General features: G+C 43.1%; 1 protein-coding gene across 4 annotated transcripts; it reads right to left on the bottom strand.

Annotated features, from left to right (window-relative positions):
* Positions 1–988: 988 nt before the first annotated feature.
* TMEM268 (transmembrane protein 268) lies at positions 989–22192 on the bottom strand. Of its 4 annotated transcripts, none has more exons than XM_032233310.1 (9): positions 21959–22192; positions 18912–19098; positions 16074–16183; positions 14002–14109; positions 11809–11958; positions 5590–5700; positions 5079–5159; positions 3780–3968; positions 989–1430 (listed from the first exon to the last, which is right to left on the bottom strand). In XM_032233310.1, exons 2-9 carry the CDS (start codon positions 19021–19023, stop codon positions 1257–1259), a joined length of 1035 nt encoding a protein of 344 aa, XP_032089201.1. In that variant the 5' UTR covers positions 19024–19098; positions 21959–22192; the 3' UTR covers positions 989–1256. The 4 variants fall into 4 exon arrangements, with proteins under 4 accessions (XP_032089201.1, XP_032089200.1, XP_032089203.1 ...); XM_032233309.1 differs by lacking the exon at positions 21959–22192 and adding an exon at positions 21369–21520; XM_032233311.1 differs by lacking the exons at positions 989–1430; positions 21959–22192 and adding exons at positions 2569–2753; positions 21369–21520.
* Between the last annotated feature and the right edge of the window lie 311 nt (positions 22193–22503).

The raw sequence follows: 22503 nt of genomic DNA on the forward strand, positions 1-22503 counted from the left end.
TTTCTCTTTCTTTTCTTCTCTCTCTCCCTTTCTTTATTTGCCTTCCTTCTTTTCTTTCTTTTTCTACTCTTTCTCTCTTTCCTTCCTCCCTTCTTTTTTTTCTTTCCCTTTTTTCTTTTCTTTTCTTTCTTTCTTTCTTTCCCTTTCCATTTCCCTTCCTTTTTCTCTTTCTTTATTCTTTCTTTCTTTCCTTCCTTCCCTCCATTCCTTTTCTCTTTCTTTTCCTTCCTTTTTCTTTTCTTCCTTTTCCCTCCTTTCTTCCTTTTTCTTTCTTTTTTCCTTCCTTCTTTTTCTTTTCTTTCTTTCTTTCTTTCCTTCCTTCTTTTTTTCTTTCTTTTTCCCTTCCTTCCTTATTTTCTTTCTTTCCTTCCTTCTTTCTTTCCTTCTCTTTCCCTTTCCTTTTTCTTTCTTTTTTTCTTTCTTTTCTTCTCTCTCTCCCTTTCTCTTTCTTTCTTTATTTCCTTCCTTCTTTTCTTTCTCTTTCTACTCTTTCTCTCTTTCCTTCCTTCTTTTTCTTTTTCTTTCTTTCCCGTTTTTCTTTCTTTCATACTTTCTTTCCCTTTCCCTTCCTTTTTCTCTTTCTCTTCTTTCTCTTTCTTTTCTCTCCCTCCCCCTTTCTTTCTTTGCCTTCTTTCTTTCTTTCTCCTCTTTCTCTCTTCCTGCCTTTTTCTTTTTCTTTCTTTCCCTTTTTTCTTATCTTTCATTCTTTCTTTCTTTCCCTTTCCCTTCCTTTTTCTTTCTTTATTCTTTCTTTCTCTTTTTTCTCTCCCTCCCTCTTTCTTTCTTTGCCTTCTTTCTTTCTCTCTCCTCTTTCTTCCTTCCTTCCTTTTTCTTTTTATTTCTTTCCCTTCCTTTCTTTTTTCTTTCTCTTTCCTTCATTCCTCCTTTCTTTTTCCTCTTTCCTTCTTTCTTTACTTTTTCTTTCTTTCCTTCTCTCCCTCCCTCTTTCTTTCTTTCTTTCTTTCTTTTTCTTTTCTTTTTTTCCCCAGCATGGATATGGCTGCCAACTCATTGTCACGACTCTGCACAAACAATATACCACATGGCAAAAGGCCTTCTTATCACTCAGAGGCAGATCCTGATGCAAATATAATGTAGTCTCTCATCAGAAAAAGGCACAGAAATTTCCCCAACAAATATTTTTAGACCTGGTTCTTTTGTAGGGAGAACAATGCAAACCATTCTTCATTCCCTCAGACTTCTAGTTTTCAGTCTTTGACGATTGAGAGCCTTGGTTGCTAACATAATGTCCACCTTTATTGGAACTCAGAGAATTCTTTTCCTAGCAATTTAGTCTTTACAAAGTGACAGAGACAAGGCTTCTGGCCGATAGTTTTGTGCTGCCCCACATGGACTTCTGGAAGCTGACCACTGACCAGGAGCCTGACGTAGTAGCTGCTGAAAACCATCAAGAGCTGCTGGGCCATTGTCTGAAACAAAAGACAAGAAGTCAACATTAATTCTATTTTATTTATTTATTTGTCAACGTGTACAAGGTAACAGGTATTGGTAGAGGCATGGACAATTATGCATGAGATTGGTACAAATAGAGGGATATAAATAAGTATAACATGGCCATGAACACATAAATAAGGAAGTCTATTTTATTCTGACCCAGCAGCAAACCCTGGAGGCTGAACAGGAGTTTCTCGTGAGTAAAAATCTCAGCCTCAACCCAAGAATTAAAGAAAAATCCATGCTTGTGTACAACCCCAAATCCAAATTAAAGGCAAGGATTTTTATTCCAATGTCCTTTTTGGTCCCAGCTAATTTCTTGCCTGCCTAGAATTTTATCCAGGGGGCTAGATAGATAGATAGATAGATAGATAGATAGATAGATAGATAGATAGATAGATAGATAGACAGACAGACAGACAGACAGACAGACAGACAGACAGAAGAGACAGACAGACAGACAGACAGAGACAGATGGATGGCATAGATGAGATGGATGGATGGATGGATGGACAGACGGCGGATGATAGATGATAGATAGATAGATAGATAGATAGATAGATAGATGATAGATAGATAGATAGATAGATAGATAGATAGATAGATAGATAGATAGGCAGATAGGCAGACAGACAGACAGACAGATGACATAGATAGATGAGATGGATGGATGGATGGATGGACTGACGGCGGATGATAAATGATAGATAGATAGATAGATAGATAGATAGATAGATAGATAGATAGATAGATAGATAGATAAAACACAGGCAGACAGACAGACACTATGAAAAAGATGTTAAGACTCTAGAAAGAGGGCAGAGAAGAGCAACCAAGATGATTAGAGGACTAGAGGCATATGATGAACAGTTGCAGGAACTGGGCATGGCTAGTCTAATGAAGAGAAGGACCAGGGGGGGGGCATAATATTTGAGGGGCTGCCCCAGAGAGGAGGGGGTCAAGCTATTTTCCAAAGCACCTGAAGGCCAGACAAGGAACAATGGATGGAAACTCACCAAGGGGAAATTCAACTTAGAAATAAGGAGAAATTTTCTGACAGTGAGAACAATCAACCAAAGGAGCAGAAGTTGCCTTCAGAAGATGTGGAATTTTCATCACTGGAAGCCTTCAAGAAGAGACTAGACTGCCATCTATCAGAAATGATGTAAGGTCTCCTACTGGGGTTGTGGGGGAGAGGTCATTGGACTAGAAGGCCTACAAGGTTTCTTTTCCAACTCAGTTAATATGTTAAATCTGTGTTGTGCATCAGTCACGCTCCCTAGGGATTGAGGGCGGATCTGAAATAATATAAAACAAAAGGCGTGTTCAGAACACGGGTTCACTTTCACATGGGATTCCAGCTGAGTCATGCGGACATCCTTTTGCAGCTCATGGGTTTTCAAAACAATTGTGATTGCAAAACTCTTGAGCAATACATTGTCATATGCTCTCCCCGGAAGCTTCTCTTCCCACGACGAACCTCAAGGCATCAGTGAAGCATAGACTGAGTACTTCAGGTTGTTATATCACAGAAATAGAGGAAAATATTTCTTCCAGGTACAAATAAGCAATGAGGAAACAATCAATATCAATAAAAATCATAAGGATGCAAGCAACAACGATGCAGGTTACAGACCTGCAGCCATAAGTGGGAGGAGATGGGTGATAGGAACAATGAGAAGACTAATAGTAACAGTAATGCAGCCTTAGTGAATAGTTTGACAGTGTTGTGTTGAATTAGTTGTTTTAGCAGAGTGATGGCGTTCAGGAAAAAACTGTCCTTGTGTCTAGCTGTTCTGGTGTGCGGTGCCCTGTAGTGTCATTTTGAGGGTAGGAGTTGAAACAATTGATGTCCAGAATGTAAGGGGTCTGTAGATATTTTCACAGCCCTCTTTTTGACTCGTGCAATATACAGATCCTCCATGGAAGGCAGGTTGGCAGCCAATGTTTTTTCTGCAATTCTAATTATCCTCTGAAGTCTGTGCCTGTCTTGTTGGGTTGCAGAGCCAAACCAGACAGTTATGGAGGTGCTGATGACAGACTCAATCATTCCTCTGTAGAACTAAAGTAGTAATAAATTTGGACTTTGAGGAACAATCTAGGCCTCGGAGGTTTGACTGCATTGGATTTGTTACTTGGAACCCTGAAAAGTTTCCTGCCTCAAATGATATATAGGGTCTCCTGCTTGAGCAGGGGGTTGGACTAGAAGACCTCCAAGGTCCCTTCCAGATAACTCTGTTGTTCTGATTTCTATTCCAATCATTTTGCTGGCCTTCCAAGCAGAAGAGGAAAGGAAGAGAAAGAAACGGAAAGGGAATTCTTACCTCGGGTGTTCTGTCCGGGACAAGACGGAGGAATTCTCGGCGCGCTAAGAAATTCTTGCTGCCTTTCGTTTTTATCTCTGGCAAGAGGGAAGATTCTTCCAAAGAATCGTTCAGTTGCTTTTCCCAAGTTGGCAGGGCAGCTGTCTCGATTACAATGCCGACGGCTTCCAGATTGCGCTTCAGAGCCGACTGGCAATGGAGACCATGATTTATTTTAGAGAAAGCAATGGGAGAGTCAGCAAATCCAAACCAATGGCTCAAATCTGAAAAATCTCTTTTCAGGTTTTGTTCGATGTGTTTTCTGATCGAGGCTTCCCAAGCACATGAAGCAAACTCCTTGTCCCGACCAAAAAACCCTTTTATTAATTGACTGTGGATTCCACTCATTCGCATTCAGCAAAGTCTTTCAAGGGAGGATTTACAGTCACAGACCTTATCTGGCTTGGAGAGCTGCCAGGCCGATCTCTGCAAAACTTGGCAAGGAGTCTCAGAGAGTCACAAACCAATGAAGCGAATTAATGGTCTCCTGCAAACTCCACTCCCCTTTCGCTCCTCTTTTATTTCCTCTGGGAGGGGCCGTTCATCGTTCACCTGTGGCCTTACTCCCAAGTCGACCCCTGTTTTTTAGCTGTTCCCTTCGTCGGGCAACTTTGCGCATGCACACATTGGGAACAGGCTCCAGCTGTTCCTCTGCTTCACTGATGTCTGACTCTGAAGGCAGCTGATAACTGTCAGACGGCTCTGGCCCCCCCTCTGTTTCTGACACAGAGCCCACAGAGTTTGCAGGAGACAATTAGTTCTCTTAATTGGTTCGTGCCTCTCCGAGACTCCTTGCCACGTTTTGCAGATATGGTCCTGGCAGCTCTCCAAGCCAGATAAGGTCTGTGACTGTAAGTCCTCCCTGGAAAGACTTTGCTGGATGTGAAGGAGCAGAATCCACAGCCTATTAATAAAAGGGGTTTTTGGTCGGGACAAGGAGTTTGCTTCATGCTCTTGGGAAGCCAAGTGCAGAACAAAGGGATTATTATGGGGTCGTTAAAAGATGACGATGAATGGGACTGACTGAAGTGTGAGTGGAGGACATCAAATGTCATTTTTTTTATTTTTTGAACGTTGTAGAAGTTTCAGGGTGTAGGGAGAACTGTTAGCATTTTCATCTGTTGCAGCAAGGCATCTAAATGTGATTTATTTCTCTGAGAACCCAATTAACTGGACCAGAATGCATTTCAGGCATTCTCTTCTTTTTTTTTGATCCCGCATCTAAGAGGCTTGTAGGGAAGGAGCAGCCAAGCCACTTACCTCCTGATTTCTCTTCAGAGTAGCCAGCGAATCCGCCAAAGACTGAAGGCAGGGTTCAACATCGAAACGAACAAACCACAACTGAAGGAGAGCAGAAGGGAGGAAGATAAACAAGAAAGCACCTGGCAAAAATCAGCTGTCTCTTCAATGGACAGAGCAATTTCTTGCATTTCACAGATGTGACACTACACCAGTTGTGTAAAGAAGTGACTCCCTTTTGACTGTAAGCCGCCCTGAGTCCCCTCAGGGAAAAGGGCGGCCTATAAATGTCTAATAAAACAAAAAAAAAATAAAAACACATCCAGAATTTCCATACAACCCTCCAAAGCCTGAGATCTTCTCTTCAGAAGGCGGAAATTCTTGCAAGCAAAACTATAATGTTTCATGGGATAGATGTAGAGAAATGACTTGCCTCCAGAAGTTGTGAGTGCTCCATCACTGGAAGTTTTTAAGAAGAGATTGGACTGGTTTACTATTCTGTTAGGAAAGTCCCATTTCAGAAAAAACATACCTGCGGGGCAGCACAGTTCTTCTCCAGAATATTTGTCATCCCGACCAGAAATCCAAGATTCATGAAGGCTTCATTGGCAGCCATTAGCCTCATATCTGTACTCACATTCATCTGATAAAGAGAAGGAAAGGGAAGATGATAAGAACAACCAGCTAAATAGGAGCCAACATTGTGCAGCGGCAGCCAAAAAAGCCAATGCAATCCTAAATTGCATTAACAAAGGGATACAACCAAGATCAAGGGAGGTACTAACACCACTCTATAAAGCCCTAGTAAGGCCACACCTAGAGTATTGCATCCAGTTTGGGTCACCACACCAGTGGTGGGTTTCAAAAATTGTTCGAACCTACTCTGTGGGTGTGGCCTCCTTTGTGGGAGTGGCTTGCCACCCATGTGACCAGATGGGAGTGGCTTGCCACCCATGTGACCGGATATGAAATTATGAATTAGTACTTAGGTCGGTCCAAGTAGCTATTCAGAAACTCTGGCATTGAAGCATGCAAGTCTTAAAGCTGTCAAGTTACAAGACCCCTGCAACCCTAACCCTTTAGAAAAAAAACTAGGGGTCTTCAAACTTGACAGCTTTAAGACTTGTGGACTTCAATTCCCTGAATTCCTCCTCCAGTCATGTTGGCTCAGGAACCCTGGCATTGAAGCATGCAAGTCTTAAAGCTGTCAAGTTACAAGACCCTTCCACCCCTAACCCTTTAGAAAAAAAACTAGGGGTCTTCAAACTTGACAGCTTTAAGACTTGTGGACTTCAATTCCCAGAATTCCTCCTCCAGTCATGTTGGCTCAGGAACTCTGGCATTGAAGTGTGCAAGTCTTAAAGCTGTCAAGTTACAAGACCCTTGCACCCCTAACCCTTTAGAAAAAAAACTAGGGGTCTTCAAACTTGACAGCTTTAAGACTTGTGGACTTCAATTCCCTGAATTCCTCCTCCAGTCATGTTGGCTCAGGAACCCTGACATTGAAGCATGCAAGTCTTAAAGCTGTCAAGTTACAAGACCCTTCCACCCCTAACCCTTTAGAAAAAAAACTAGGGGTCTTCAAACTTGACAGCTTTAAGACTTGTGGACTTCAATTCCCAGAATTCCTCCTCCAGTCATGTTGGCTCAGGAACTCTGGCATTGAAGTGTGCAAGTCTTAAAGCTGTCAAGTTACAAGACCCTTGCACCCCTAACCCTTTAGAAAAAAAACTAGGGGTCTTCAAACTTGACAGCTTTAAGACTTGTGGACTTCAATTCCCAGAATTCCTCCTCCAGTCATGTTGGCTCAGGAACTCTGGCATTGAAGTGTGCAAGTCTTAAAGCTGTCAAGTTACAAGACCCTTGCACCCCTAACCCTTTAGAAAAAAAACTAGGGGTCTTCAAACTTGACAGCTTTAAGACTTGTGGACTTCAATTCCCAGAATTCCTCCTCCAGTCATGTTGGCTCAGGAACTCTGGCATTGAAGTGTGCAAGTCTTAAAGCTGTCAAGTTACAAGACCCTTGCACCCCTAACCCTTTAGAAAAAAAACTAGGGGTCTTCAAACTTGACAGCTTTAAGACTTGTGGACTTCAATTCCCAGAATTCCTCCTCCAGTCATGTTGGCTCAGGACCTCTGGCATTGAAGTGTGTAAGTCTTAAAGCTGTCAAGTTACAAGACCCCTGCAACCCTAACCCTTTAGAAAAAAAACTAGGGGTCTTCAAACTTGACAGCTTTAAGAGTTGTGGACTTCAATTCCCTGAATTCCTCCTCCAGTCATGTTGGCTCAGGACCTCTGGCATTGAAGCATGCAAGTCTTAAAGCTGTCAAGTTACAAGACCCCTGCACCCCTAACCCTTTAGAAAAAAACTAGGGGTCTTCAAACTTGACAGCTTTAAGAGTTGTGGACTTCAATTCCCTGAATTCCTCCTCCAGTCATGTTGGCTCAGGAACTCTGGCATTGAAGCATGCAAGTCTTAAAGCTGTCAAGTTACAAGATCCTTGCACCCCTAACCCTTTAGCAGTGGTGGGTTTCAAAAAAATTTGGAACCTCTTCTGCAGGTGTGGCCTGCTTTCTGGGTCCACTGGTGGAACCTCTTCTAACCGGTCCGGTAAATTTGACGAACCCGTTCTACCGAATAGGTGCGAACTGGTAGGAACTCACCTCTGCACCACACTTTAAAAAAGATGTTGAGACTCTGGAAAGAGTGCAGAGAAGAGCAACCAGGATGATGAGGGGACTGGAGGCTAAAACATACGAAGAACGGGAGGATTTCACCCCTGCTCTAATCTGCTGTGAAGTCTTCACGTCTCGATTCTACCCAACCTGACAAGCCCCCTCTAAGGCCAGCCTCTCAGCCGAGATACAAAATAAGTAATGGATGCGGGCGAGGTGACAGCACAATTACCGAGTCAGCTCCACAGGCTTCTGCCAAAGTCTCTATTTAATTTTTCATTTAGGCAGAAGGGGAAATTGTCAAAAGCACGGGGAGCCATCCGGCGACCTCAAGTTAATTACATTTAATTCGAAATCAGCGACAGCCCGGCGGAATCAAGAACGCATTTTGTAGGGAAGAAAATTAATGCCTCTAAATTTGATCTCCTGAACTTTTAGGGAAAGGATCTGAGGTTCCGTAAAAAAGCCAGGATGTGTTTTGGGACTTCACCAAATTGGCAAATCCTGATTTAGCATTTTGGGGTAATTGTAGCACCCTTTGAGTACATTTGTGGGAGCTGAGATAAATCAACACCCTAACGAAAGAACAAAACCAACTCAAGAGAAACCTGCAGAAGAGAATATTTGCAGACTGTGAGAACCTTTGTGTTCTCTGAACTTGGGGGTTTTCTTGAAGACATTTCATTGCCAAACTAGGTAACATCATCAGTGTCAACTCATAAAGCATTCTTGGCCTGCCCTCGAGTTGCCATAGGCAGGAGGGGAGAGCTGCCACAACCAAAATGCTCCATTGGAGAATGTGATTTATGACACACCCTGGGAGGAGGTGGGGGAAACAGGGCCATGGGTGGGCCGTACATCCCATGGGGCAGAGCTAACTCCACTCGGTACATGCTGACACATTGCTCCTAATAAATAACTGGATTTCTTTTGAAACTTGGCTCAATGCTCATGAATTAAATTAATTAGGGCATCTGTCAGAACCCTGACAATCAGTGCTAGAAGGAAGTTGGGTTTTCAGGAGAAGTGGGGGGGCTGTGGGATCTTTGATGCTCTCTGAGCTTGATTGTTTTCTTGTAGGTGTTCCATGACCCAACTAGATAACATCATCAGTCCTAGAAGGAAGTAGGCTTGTAGAGAAGAGGAGGAGGAGGAGGAGGAGGAGGAGGAGGAGGAGGAGGAGGAGGAGGAGGAGGAGGAGAAGAAGAAGAAGAAGAAGAAGAAGAAGAAGAAGAAGAAGAAGAAGAAGAAGAAGAAGAAGAAGAAGAAGAAGAAGGAGGAAGGCTATGGGGTCCTTGAGCTCTCTGAGGTTGGTGGTTTTCTTGAAGATGTTTCATGACCCAACTAGATAACATCATCAGTCCTAGAAGGAAGTAGGCTTGTAGAGAGGAGGAGGAAGAGGAAGAGGAGGAGGAAGGCTATAGGGTCCTTGAGCTCTCTGAGGTTGGTGGTTTTCTTGAAGATGTTTCATGACCCAATTAGATAACATCATCAGTCCTAGAAGGAAGTAGGCTTGTAGAGAGGAGGAGGAGGAGGAGGAGGAGGAAGACTATAGGGTCCTTGAGCCCTCTGAGGTTGGTGGTTTTCTTGAAGATGTTTCATTACCCAACTGGGTAACATCCTCAGTCCTAGAAGGAAGTAAGCTTGTGGAGAGGAGGAGGAGGGGGAAAGAGGAAGAGGAGGAGGAAGGCTATAGGGTCCTTGAGTTCTCTGAACTTGGTTGTTTTCTTGTAGGTGTTTCATGACTCAACTACCGTATATACTCAAGTATAAGCCGAGTTTTTCAGCCCACTTTTTGGGCTGAAAAAAGCCACCTCGGCTTATACTCGAGTCAGTGAAAAATTTGCCCGAAATGGAGGAGAAAAAGGAGCGGGGCCATGCCGCTGGGTGACGCTCATGAATGGCCCGGCGCCCCTGTGAGTTTCCCCTCCCTCTGTGTCAGTTTACCACGCAGCGCGCACCGCACCATCCCCCCTCCTCACGTTCTAATGTAATGTAGGGCTGTCTTACGATTCCCCTTCCTCCCCCTCCTGCCGCTCTGCAACGATGTCCCACCTCCTCCTTGTTATGGCAAGCAGCCACATAGCGATGTCCCACCTCCTCTGGTACAGTGATCCAATGATAGGAATCACTGTGCTGTGTGTCATAGGAGGTGGGACATCGCTCCCGCGACTGCACGGGACATCATTACCGGTAGCTGCTGCATTTCCCACCCTAGGCTTATAGTCGAGTCAATAACTTTTCCAGTTTTTTGTGGTAAAATTAGGTGCCTCGGCTTATATTCGGGTCGGCCTATACTCGAGTATATACGGTAGGTAACATCATCAATCCTAGAAGAATGTAGGCTTAATTAATTCTTATTTTGAATATGTTATAAAGGTATAATGTTATTGGATATATGAAATAGATAGCAAAAAATTTAACTAAGTTTTATAATTAGTAAGTAGTAATTTAGTAACTTATAGATGGTTAAATAAATAATTGATTAAGGGCAATAAGGTACACACATATGTTGGTTTGATGAGAAGAAAATAGATATAACAGTAAAGGATTTTTTTTGTTAACCGATATTAATTATAACAACTAACAATGGAATGATAAGGATAAGGGATACAGTTAATGATACATATATGTGCTACCATAACAAAAGGAACGTGGACACAAATTGTAAACAGTGATTGGTCAACTAATTTTTGTTTAGAATATGTTATAAAGGTTTAAGGCTATTGGATGACTCTGTAATAATTAATGAAATGCCATTAGGTGGTTGCGTTTTTTAACTATGGATTATTCTAGGCAAAAGGACACTAAAACAATTTCAGTTAAATGAGAACAATGATAGGTTGAAAGTAAGACTTATTAAGAACTTTGACATTTGATACGAATGTAAGTAAGGGCTGTGGAAGAGATGCATGAATGCTAATTGTAACCAATTGATACACTTTCTACAAGATGTAATGTAAAATGATTGTTTTTTCTGTGTGTTTAATAAAAATTTAAAAAAATTGTAAAAAAAAAAAGAATTTAGGCTTGTGGAGAAGAAAAGGAGGAGGTGGAGGACAAGCTCTCCGAGGTTAATGGTTTTCTTGAAGATGTTTCATTATCCAACTAGGGAATATCATCATTGTTCCAATACACTACACACTACACTACACACTGAGGAAGTTCCCTAATTTGGTAATGAAACACTCGCAAGAACATCACCAAGTTCAGAGAACACAAACGACCCCACAGCCCAAGAGACAGTGATTTCAACCCCAGCTGTCTCGAGAGAGCAGGGGAAAAGACTTAAAGTCACAAGACATACAGGAGAAATTAAAACCTAAACATGACTCAGGCATGATTGCTACAACAGGAGGAGGGATGCGGTGTCGTAAACTGTGCTGATATCATCCTCCGAAATTAAAGGAAGCATCGCCTCATGTATCCCACCCATGGGATTCCTGCTAAACCTCATTTGAAAGAGCTTGATTCTTTCCATCTGTTGCTTACCAATAGTAGGGAATCACCCAGGGTCAAAGAATAAGATATATATATAGAAATATTAATCCCTCATGGAAATGGCAAATGGATGAGTGGTGCGGTGGCTTAGAGGTGAACCTTTCACCTCACAATTAGGAGGCTGTGAGTTCAATCCTACACTGTTTCCCCAAAAAATAAGACCTCCCTGGATAATAAGCCCAGTCAGGCTCTTGCGCTAAAATAAGCCCTCCCTGAAAATATTGCAACACAGCAGCAGCCATGAGGTGACCCTGCTCGCCGCCTCCTACACCTCAAAAATAATAAGACCTCCCCCAAAAATAAGGCCAAGCGCTTATTTCAGGGGTCAAAAGAAAATAAGACCCTGTCCTATTTTCGGGGAAATGTGGTAGTAGCAGCAGATATTTCTCTCTCTGGGCACAAGGAGAAAATATCTGCTGCAAACTCCGCATTGGTGACAGGAAGGGTATTCAGTCAGTAAATGCTCAGCTGCATTCATTTGCCCCAACTTCGTTCTGATGCAAGGGATTATGGGGAGATTAATTAACAAAAAAAATGGAAATGGCAACTGGATACAATTCAGTCCTGTTTTACCTTTCTTTGGTAGTGATGAATTATGACGAGAATGGCCACAGTGGCCAACAAGGCTACAAGGGTAACCAAAACACTGACTTTCCAAGGCTGTCCGACCGAAAAAATTTGGAGGACGGAATAAAGGTTGATCCAAAGAATCACGTAAACAATCTGAAAAGAAGAGAGATTAAGTCTCAGAAATAATAATAATAATAACAGGGAAATAAAAATGCTGAAATATGGTCTAAATATTTGGCTGACTGCACAAGCAATGATAATCATGGTTATTTACTTATTTGCTTCTTATCAAATTGAGGGACCGCCCATCTCCGAGATGGCACTTAAGGACAACTGAGAGCAATATTTACTCTTGAAAAGATTAAAAAGAATCTTTTATACATTTGTAAGCCGTCTAGAGTCCCCATTGGCGAGCTGAATGGCATATGAGCTTGAGATAGAGGGATAGAGAGAGAGATAGATAGATAGATAGATAGATAGATAGATAGATAGATAGATAGATGACATAGAGATGAGAGATTATAGAGATATTAGAAGGGTAGGTAGATAGGTAGGTAGGTAGAAAGACAGACAGAGATGAGAGATGATAGAGATGAAAGGGATATTAGGATGATAGATAGATGATAGATAGATAGATAGATACATAGATAGATAGATAGATAGATGACATAGAGATGAGAGATTATAGAGATATTAGAAGGGTAGGTAGATAGGTAGGTAGGTAGACAGACAGACAGAGATGAGAGATGATAGAGATGAAAGGGATATTAGGATGATAGATAGATGATAGATAGATGATAGATAGATAGATAGATAGATAGATAGATAGATAGATAGATAGATAGATAGATAGATAGATAGATAGATAGATGACATAGAGATGAGAGATTATAGAGATATTAGAAGGGTAGGTCGATAGGTAGGTAGGTAGACAGACAGACAGAGATGAGAGATGATAGAGATGAAAGGGATATTAGGATGATAGATAGATGATAGATAGATAGATAGATAGATAGATAGATAGATAGATAGATAGATAGATAGATAGATGGATAGACACACAGACAACAGACAGACAAAGAATGAGATAGATACTAGATATAGATGAGAGAGATAGTGATATGAAATAGATGATGAGAGAGATGCTAGATATAGAGGATAGATAGATAGATAGATAGATAGATAGATAGATAGATAGATAGATAGATAGATAGATAGATGGATAGACACACAGACAACAGACAGACAAAGAATGAGATAGATACTAGATATAGATGAGAGAGATAGTGATATGAAATAGATGATGAGAGAGATGCTAGATATAGAGGATAGATAGATAGATAGATAGATAGATAGATAGATAGATAGATAGATAGATAGATAGATAGATATAGACAGACAGACAGACAGACAGACAGATGACAGTCACACACACACAAACACAGACAAAGAATGAGATAGATACTAGATAGATAGATGAGAGACATAGTGATATGAAATAGATGGAGAGAGAAGAGAGAGATACTAGATATAGGGATGATAGATAGATAGATGATGATGATAGATGATAGATAGATAGATAGATAGATAGATAGATAGATAGATAGATAGATAGATGATAGATAGATGATAGATAGATAGATAGATAGATAGATAGATAGATAGATAGATAGATAGATAGATAGATAGATAGATAGATAGATAGAACATCACAGAAGTGAGTACACCCCCTCACATTTTGTAAATATTTAATTATATCTTGCCAGCAGTTTAGACATTAATGGCTGTATGTTGCGTTATTTTGAGGGGACAGCCCATTTACACTGTTGTATAAGCTGTATACTCACTTCTTTACATTATAGCCAAGTGTCATTTCTTCAGAGTTGTCACATGAAAAGATAAGACTTAAATATTTACAAAATGTGAGGGGGGTGGTACTCACTTCTGTGATAGATATAGACAGATTCAATAGATTTAGCCCACATTACCCCACAATCTTGGTCACGTGGCCATGAGGATGCTGCAATGGTCATAAGTGTGAAAAAGTGCCGTAAGTCTTTTTTTTTCAGTGATATTGTAACTTTGAACGGTCCCAAATGAACTGTTGTATGTTGAGGACTACCTGCGTAGCTCTTTGTCACCAACAGAGCACTGCATACTCCAAATGCCTCCCCCATAGTTCTACGGGGTTCTTACCGCAGCCATGGCCATCCTTATTCCTCTGGAGTTGTACAATAGGTACGTTCTTATTTCTGGCTCCAGCACAGCCCGTTGTATCAAAGTTTCCCACTGGTCTTCTGTCACCTGTTCGGATAACCACACAACATCAGACTTGTGTTTGTCACTTGAGGAGGATATTTGGGTTAAACATCATGGGAAATGTACTCGGGATAAGAGTTGTTAATAATAGTAGAGTAGAATAGAGTAGAGTCCAATAGAGTAGAGTCCAGTAGAGTAGAGTCCTTTAGAGTAGAGTAGAGTCAAGTCCAATAGAGTAGAGTCTAGTAGAGTAGAGTAGAGTCAAGTCAAGTCCAGTAGAGTAGAGTCCAGTAGAGTAAAGTCAAGTCAGTAGAGTCCAGTAGAGTAGAGTAGAGTCAAGTCAAGTCCAGTAGAGTAGAGTAGAGTCCAGTAGAGTAGAGCCCAGTAGAGTAGAGTCAAGTCTGTAGAGTCCAGTAGAGTAGAGTAGAGTCAAGTCAAGTCCAGTAGAGTAGAGTAGAGTCCAGTAGAGTAGAGCCCAGTAGAGTAGAGTCAAGTCTGTAGAGTCCAGTAGAGTAGAGTAGAGTGGAGTGGAGTGGAGTGGAGTGGAGTGGAGTGGAGTGGAGTGGAGTGGAGTGGAGTAGAGTAGAGTAGAGTAGAACAGAACAGAACAGAACAGAACAGAACAGAACAGAACAAGTTGGAAGGGACTTTGGAGGTTTTCTAGTCCAACCCCTGCTTAGGCAGGTAACAGAGAGTCTTAGGTGAGCTTCCATTTCCTACCTTCCCTGGAGGCATTTAAACATATCCATCAGCAAACCTGCCACTCTAGGATAGGATTGGCCAACTATGGCCCCTTTAGGACTTGTGGACTTCAACTCCCAGAATGGCTGGCTGGCTGGCTCAGGAATTCTGGGAGTTGAAGTCCGCAAATCATAAAAGGGTCATAGTTCCCCATCCCAGTGTGATGACTCCCTGGATGCTTTCCCAGTTATCTCTCCAGATGTCAGCTTGGAGGAAGATGAACCAGTTCCAGGCACATCTGGAGGGGAGTTGGTTACTGACTCCAAGCCACCATCTGAAAGGGATTTGACTCAAACACAAACTTTTTTGTGCACCCAACCGGCAATAATGCCGGCAGCAATCCACCCCTGCTTCCGGTGCTTTGGAAAATTGCATGACCCCCTCCTCTCTGTGGCAGCCCCTCAAATATTGGAAGACTACTATCATGTGTCCTCTGGTCCTTCTCTTCACTAACCGTTAATCATCTGTTTTAGCCTCCAGTCCCATAATTATCCTGGCTGCTCTTCTCTGCACTCTTTTTAGAGTCTCAACGTCTTTTTTAATAGTGTGGTGACCAAACAACCAGTCAATTTCAGGATTGCCAGTTGAGCTGGGAAGAGACTCAAAAACCTTACATGTTTATAGCTGACAAGAAAACAGCATGGAGTCCTTAGCAGGTCCAGCTTAACTTGAAGTAGATGTTAAGCTCGTTTATACGTATGTATAACAAAGGCTGAGCGCCAAAGAATGGAGGCCTTTGAACTCTGGTGCTGGAGAAGACTCCTGCATTGAGTCCCTTGGACTGCAAGGCCATCCAACCGGTCAGCCCTAGAGGAGATCAACGCTGGCTGCTCTTTAGAAGGCCAGATCCTGAAGAGGAAACTCAAAGACTTTGGCCACCTAAGGAGAAGGAAGGACTCCCTGGAGAAGAGCCTCATGCTGGGAACGATGGAGGGCAAAAGAAGAAGAAGGGGACAACAGAGAAGGAGGTGGCTGGATGGAATCACTGAAGCAGCCGGTGTGAGCTTAAATGGACTCCAGAGGATGGGGACAGGGAGGCCTGGAGGAATGTTGTCCACGTGGTAACGATGGGTTGGACATGACTTTGCAATTAACAACAACAACAAATGCCTCTGTAAACTATTTTAGATACATATTTTCTCATACCGCACAAAAACACATGTATGTGCATGCACGCAGGAGAGAAAAATGTGGTGTTGTGTCTAATGGGAACCTGCTAAAAGTGCTGATTTTCGTATTGCAAGTTTCAACAAGACTGGAAGCCTCACCTCTATTCCCAAAGTCTTCAGTTTATCTTGCCAAGAATTTATGACAGCAGGAGGAGGACCATGGGACTTGTGAGCTGTCAACACCATAAGCACTTGTCCATTTGGAATGTCTGCAATGCAACCATTGGGAAAATTAATTGTTCAAGGTTGGCAGGTTAAACCACAGTCAATCAATTGCCTAATATGTCATCAATCATGGTTTACAAATGTCTATGGAGGTTCTCAATCATTGAAGTCATGGTTGTCCCCAAATGTTCTGACTGAGGCTTCCCAAGAGCCTGAAACAAACTCCTGGTTCTGACAAAAAAAACCTTTTATTAATGGACTGTGAATTCTGCTCATTGACATCCAGCAAAGTCTTTCAAGAGAGGATTTACAGTCACAGACCTTATCTGGCTTGGAGAGCTGCCAGGCCGATAGCTGCAAAAATCGGCAAGGAGTCTCAGAGAGTCACAAACCAATGAAGCGAACTAATGGTCTCCTGCAAACTCCACTCCCCTTTCGCTCCTCTTTTATTTCCTCTGGGAGGGGCCATTCATCATCCACCTGAGGCCTTACTCCCAAGTCGACCCCTGTCCTTTAGCTGTTCCCTTCGTCTGGCAACTCTGACTATGCGCCCACTGGGAATAGACTCCAGCTATTCTTCTGCCTCGCTGATGTCTGACTCCGAAGGCAGCTGATAATTGCCAGACAGTCCTGGCCCCCACTCTGCATCTGACACAGAGCTCTCATCCGAGCCTTCCCCAGACTCCAGGACTGGTCCATCTTCCTCCCCAACCTCCTCACTTTCCGAATCTGGTGCCATTGGCCGCTGGCAGGCCACAACACAAAGGTGCTTCTTCAAGAGGCAACAGGACTTTCCTGTTTTCTCTTGAAGACGTCTCGCTTCTCATCCAAAAACTTCTTCACTTCAGGCTGAATCCTTCCATTCCCCACCATTCAGTCAGAGCTGAAGAAGCTTCCGTGGATGAGAAGCGAAACCTCTTCAAGGAAAAAGAAGGGAAGTCCACTTGCCTCTTGAAAAAAGCCCCTTTGGAACGTGCTTTGCAAAACATGACACTTGGGTCCACACATCGCACTCAGGCAAAGGCACATTTTGGCTCGGTGCAATAGGTTAATCAAGATCACTCTGGCTTATCAAGTAAGCCGGAGCTAAGTGCGATGGACAACAAAGCCAACGCAACTATTTTCTGCCTGCCAAATTGAAGCTTCATTTGAAATGTCTTCACAGCACCGGCCTTCCAAATTACCCACTCCTGTGTCTCGTTCGATTGTCAATTTCCATTAAGATTCAGATTTCCAGATGCATTTTCAGCACGAGAGATTTGGGGTTGGGGATGGGGGGGGGGGATAGAGTTAACGGATAAAATTTGGAAGGTGGAACATCCATATCTTCAGCTTCGCTTTGTTCATCAAGTGATGCTTTTGGGAAAACATTGCTAATGCTGCAGAGGAGAAATCGTGTGCTGTGCACATCCGTGAATCTCCAGGAAATGCTTGGAAGAATATTTCAACGGCGTTGGGGAAATGACGAGCAGATGAGAGATATATTTGCTAATATAGGTTTAAGATGAGCACAACTGAAGCACGCCAAAAGGATGGTTTTTTTTAATCAAAGGCAGGATAAGTTTCATGGATTTTTGACAAAGCTTCCTTTTGAAAGAGAGAGGTTAAAAATTGGAACAAAGGTGACGTAATCACATATCATTTTTATACAGTTTAGCAAGGCCATGAGCTGAACTTGAAATTTTTTCCATGTGACCTTTCTGGCTCTTGTTCTAAATCAGGGGCCAGCAATCTGTGGCTCTGGAGCTGCATGTGGGCTCTTTCATCCCTCTGCTGCGGCTCCTTGTCACTGATGACTCCACAATGGATAGGGCATTTGGTTAGGGCAGGTAGAGGAAAAAGGACGCCACACTAGGAGGAGACTCTATGGTGGGGGAACCGGACTTCCAGATGAAAAAGGATCTAATTGCGATGATGATTTCCATCCTTCCTCTCAACTCCAGCTCATACGATAAGATCATGATTTTCATTTAATACTTTTGTTCACAAAAGCTGCTTCCGTTCAAACAGAAAATTAAATTAAATGATTTTTTTAAAGCCCCAAACAGGTCAATGTTATTATGGCTACCACCAGAGGTGGTATTCAGCCAGTTTTGACAGGTTCTGGAGAACCGGTAGCAGAAATTTTGAGTAGTCTGGAGAACCGGCAAATAGGCTGGCCATACCCCCACTGCCTCCCAGCCTCCCAGGGACTATCTTCTTTTGTTGCCCTGAACAGGAGAACAGAGCTGGAAAGAAGGTTGGTGGGGTGGGGAGGGAATGGGGATTTTGTAGTATCCTTCCCCTGGAGTGGGGATTTTGCAGTATCCTTCCCCTGGAGTGGGGAGGGAATGGGGATTTTGCAGTATCCTTCCCCTGGAGTGGGGAGGAAATGGGGATTTTGCAGTATCCTTCCCCCAGGAGTGGGGAGGGAATGGGGATTTTGCAGTATCCTTCCCCCAGGAGTGGGGAGGGAATGGGGATTTTGCAGTATCCTTCCCCTGGAGTGGGGAGGGAATGGGGATTTTGCAGTATCCTTCCCCTGGAGTGGGGAGGGAATGGGGATTTTGCAGTATCCTTCCCTGGAGTGGAGAGGGAATGGAGATTTTACAGTATCCTTCCCCTGGAGTTGGGAGGGAATGGGGATTTTGCAGTATCCTTCCCCTGCCACGCCCACAGAGCCACACCATGCCCACAAAGCCACGCCCACAGAACTGATAGTAAAGCATTTTGAATCCCACCACTGGCCACCACCACGTTTTCCACCAACGGTGTGGAATGATTGATTTTTACCATTTCTCCAGAAATCTGGCTGCTCCTTTCCTTTATTCCAACAATAAGTGATGCTAAAGGGTGGTCCTTCTTCTTCATCATCCTCTTTGTCTTGGTGTACACCACAAACCATGTCGAACAGGTGTACAATTCACCCAACAAGGACTTCAGCTGTCAGTGCCTGCTCTTTCTTCCTTGAAGATCCTGGCTGTTTTCAGGATGAGAGAAACAAAACATTTCATCTGTTCATTTCATCCAGCTAGGGTCCAGGAGAAGGTAAGACAATTGCAGGTAAAGATCGGGAGATCAACAAATGCACCTCTGAAGCCCAGCAAAGCTTCATCCCTGACTACTTCTAGCGTGCTTCCAGTTCTTTCTTTGACTCCTGAGTCTATTGTGTCATGGTCTGAAGCAATATCTGGGCAGGGCTGCACACCTCTCAGCTGTGCAAAACAGGTCCTACGAAGAACCAACCCTGGAGAAATCCAAAGCTTTTTACACAGAACTGTGGATTTTTTTTTCCTGTTCTGCTTTCAGATGTGGGATACTAGTTCTGCCAAGCTCTGCCAACTCATATTCATGGGAGCTTTTCCCAGGTGATCTCAATCTATATGCCCAAAGGCTGAATAATCAGATTTTTTTTGTTTTGAAAAAAAAAGAAGAATCTAAAAAGGGCCTTCCTCGATCGGTTGCTTCCTTGTTTCTGAATTTCAAAAATGGTCCATGGCCGCAACTCCAAACTTCACAAAGGCAGAACAGAGATTGCTCTCCTCCGCTGTTGCACCCCTGCAGGTGCTACCACCTGAAATGACAATGGTTATTGACCTCTTTCTGGGGTCACCGAAGCTCCAGATTGACCTGTCCAACAAATGTACAAAACCTTTACCAGACCAATTCTTGAATACAGCTCGTTCCGCCTGGAATCCACACTGTATATTGGACATTAATACAATTGAACAAGTCCAAAGGTATTTCACGAGAAGAGTCCTCCACTCCTCTGCTCACAATAGGATCCCTTATCCCACCAGGCTTGAAATTTTGGGTTTGGACAACCTGGAACTACGCTGCCTTTGGTCTGAGCTAAGTGTAGAACACAAAATTGTCTGCTACAACGTCCTACCTGTCAATGACTAATTTAGCTTCAACCTCAATAACACACGGACAAACAATCGATACAAACTCAAGGTAGGCCGCTTCAAACTCGATTGCAGAAAATATGACTTCAGCCACAGAGTGGTCAACCTAGAATGCTCTACCTGACTCTGTTGTTGCATCCTCAAACCCCCACAGCTTCAACCTCAAACTGTCTCCCGTGGACCTCACCCCATTCCTAAGAAGTCCGTAAAAGGAGAGTGCATAAGCGCACCAGTGTGCCTTCCGTCCCTGTCCTATTGTCCCCAGTTATCTGTATTTACTTCCTTTGTTCATGTTTATGTTCTTATCTATACTTATCTTGTAGGTGTTTGACGAACAAAGTAATAAATAAATAAAATGTGGACAAAATATGGATTCTGGGAATAATATGGGAGATTGTTTTGAGGTTGTTGTTTTTTAAGGCAGGCAGCATCCATCAAATGGGAGTTAACTGCATTGGCCATTGCTTTGCTTCAACCTGCCTTAGAAATTCAGCAGGAGTTACAAAACTCTGGTTGTCCTATCAGTCACAACCACGAACAAGCAAATCCTTCTGGTGACTCCGGTTTTAAGATTACTCAGTTAGATTGCGCAGGACGAAGGAGAAGGTTTGGGCCACCCTTTCCCACATTCGTATCAGGCTGTCAAAATAATATAAGGTAAAGGTAAAGGTTCCCCTCGCATGTATGTGCTAGTCGTTCCTGACTCTAGGGGGCGGTGCTCATCTCCATTTCAAAGCTGAAGAGCCAGCACTCTCCGAAGACGTCTCCGTGGCCATCTGGCCGGCATGACTCAATGCCAAAGGCGCATGGAACGCTGTTCCCTTCCCACCAAAGATGGTTCCTATTTTTCTACTTGCATTTTTTACATGCTTTCGAGCTGCTCATTTGGCAGAATCTGGGACAAGTCACGGGAGCTTGCTCCATTATGCGGCGCTAGGGATTTGAACCGCCGAACTGCCGACCTTCCTCATGAACAAGCTCAGCATCTTAGCTACTGAGCCACTGTGTCCCTAAATCAAAATAGTATAGTAGAGCCTTTATTGTCATTGTACATCATGTATACAATGAAACTGGTTAAAGGAAGATGAAATCCATTGCTTTTCCAAAAAGATTTACGAATTCTGGTGTCTATGCTTGTATATATTAATCCATTCACCTTTCACCTAGTCTCACTCCTGGATTTTTTTTTAATGTACTTCACAAAGGCCAAAAAAAAAAAATTTATAGAGCATATAAAGAGGAACTGAATAACGAAGCCCGTTGTAGGGGGGAAAAGGACAACTGTAAAGTTGAACAAGCTTAGCAACTTAAGATTCGGAGATGAAGAAGAAAAAGCACTTACAAGCTAGTTGTGATTCTGGAGGCACTCCTTCAGAAATCTCCATTGCCTTTTCTAGTAGCAGAGAGTTACCATGACTTCTTAGGAAAATGCACTCTCTCACTCTGTCTCTCCCTCTTTCTCCTTCTTTCTCTCCCTCTTTCTCCCTCTCTCCCTTTCTCCCTCCCCACTCTTTCTCTCCCTACTATTTTTCTCTCTCTCCACGTTCTCCCTTTCTCCCCCTTTCTCCCTCTCCCCGCTCTCACCCTTTCTTTCTCCCTCCCTCTTTCTCTCGCTGCTTTTTTCTTCCTCCCTCTCCTTACCTCTTCCTCTCTCCCTGCTTCTTCTTTCTTTCTCCCTCACTCACTTCCCACTTTCTCCCTCCCTCTCTCTCACTGCTTTCTTTCTTTTTCTTTCTTTCTTTCTCCCGCTTTCCGTTTTCTGCCCTCTTTCTCCCCTTTTCTTTCTCCGTCTCTATCTCTCCCTCTCTTCCTGTTCTCTTTCTCTTTTTCCCTCCCTCCCTCTCTCTCTCACACGCAAACAGAGAGAAACACAAAGGGAGAGATAGAGAAAGACAGAGCGAGAACGGATATGTCGGGAGGAAGTGAGCATACCAGCTTCAACCTCATTCGTTGAAAGCACTTCAGAACTGCAGTTTGCAAGTTTCCTTCTCGTTCTGCCTCTCTTTTTTTGTCTTTTTGCTATTCTGTCAGTTGCACAAGAATGCCTCAACAGTCGCCCGTCTGGTTGGTTGGCTGTTTTGTCTTTCCCTGCATAAATGCAACAGTGATGAAATCGGGCCTCAAATAAGGTTGATTCTGGCAGCTGAAGATAAGACTCCCATCACATCTGGGAACAGGCTGGCGGTGAGGACGTTCAGCCTAGCTGCTCCGCCCTTCGTCTTCTCTGAAATTGCTTGTAAGCAACGCAGCAAGACGTAACGGATCATCCGTGCCGAACACAGTCTATGTCCAACAGGATGATGAACATCAAAAATTTCATCCTGAGAAAGTCCTTCAATCTTTATCGTCCTCCGTTATTGTATTGTTTAATGTAGCAGAGAGGAGAAATGTCTTGTCGTAACTGCACTTCATTTAAATCTAGTTATATTGAAAAGAAATGAAATCAGCCTGGCATCCTGCCCCCATATGCTTCCTCC

Source organism: Thamnophis elegans, chromosome 16 (assembly GCF_009769535.1).
Source record: "Thamnophis elegans isolate rThaEle1 chromosome 16, rThaEle1.pri, whole genome shotgun sequence".
Lineage (NCBI taxonomy): Eukaryota > Metazoa > Chordata > Lepidosauria > Squamata > Colubridae > Thamnophis > Thamnophis elegans.

Bases quoted from the DNA above. Each gene is read 5' to 3' on its own strand.
- TMEM268 (XM_032233310.1), bottom strand. From the start codon at position 19,023: ATGGTTTGTGGTGTACACCAAGACAAAGAGGATGATGAAGAAGAAGGA. The intron at 14,110-16,073 runs GTGAGGCTTCCA...TTATCCGAACAG, and splicing joins TGAAGACTTTGGGAATAGAG to GTGACAGAAGACCAGTGGGA. The intron at 5,701-11,808 runs GTAAAACAGGAC...TCTCTTTATCAG, and splicing joins TTCATCACTACCAAAGAAAG to ATGAATGTGAGTACAGATAT.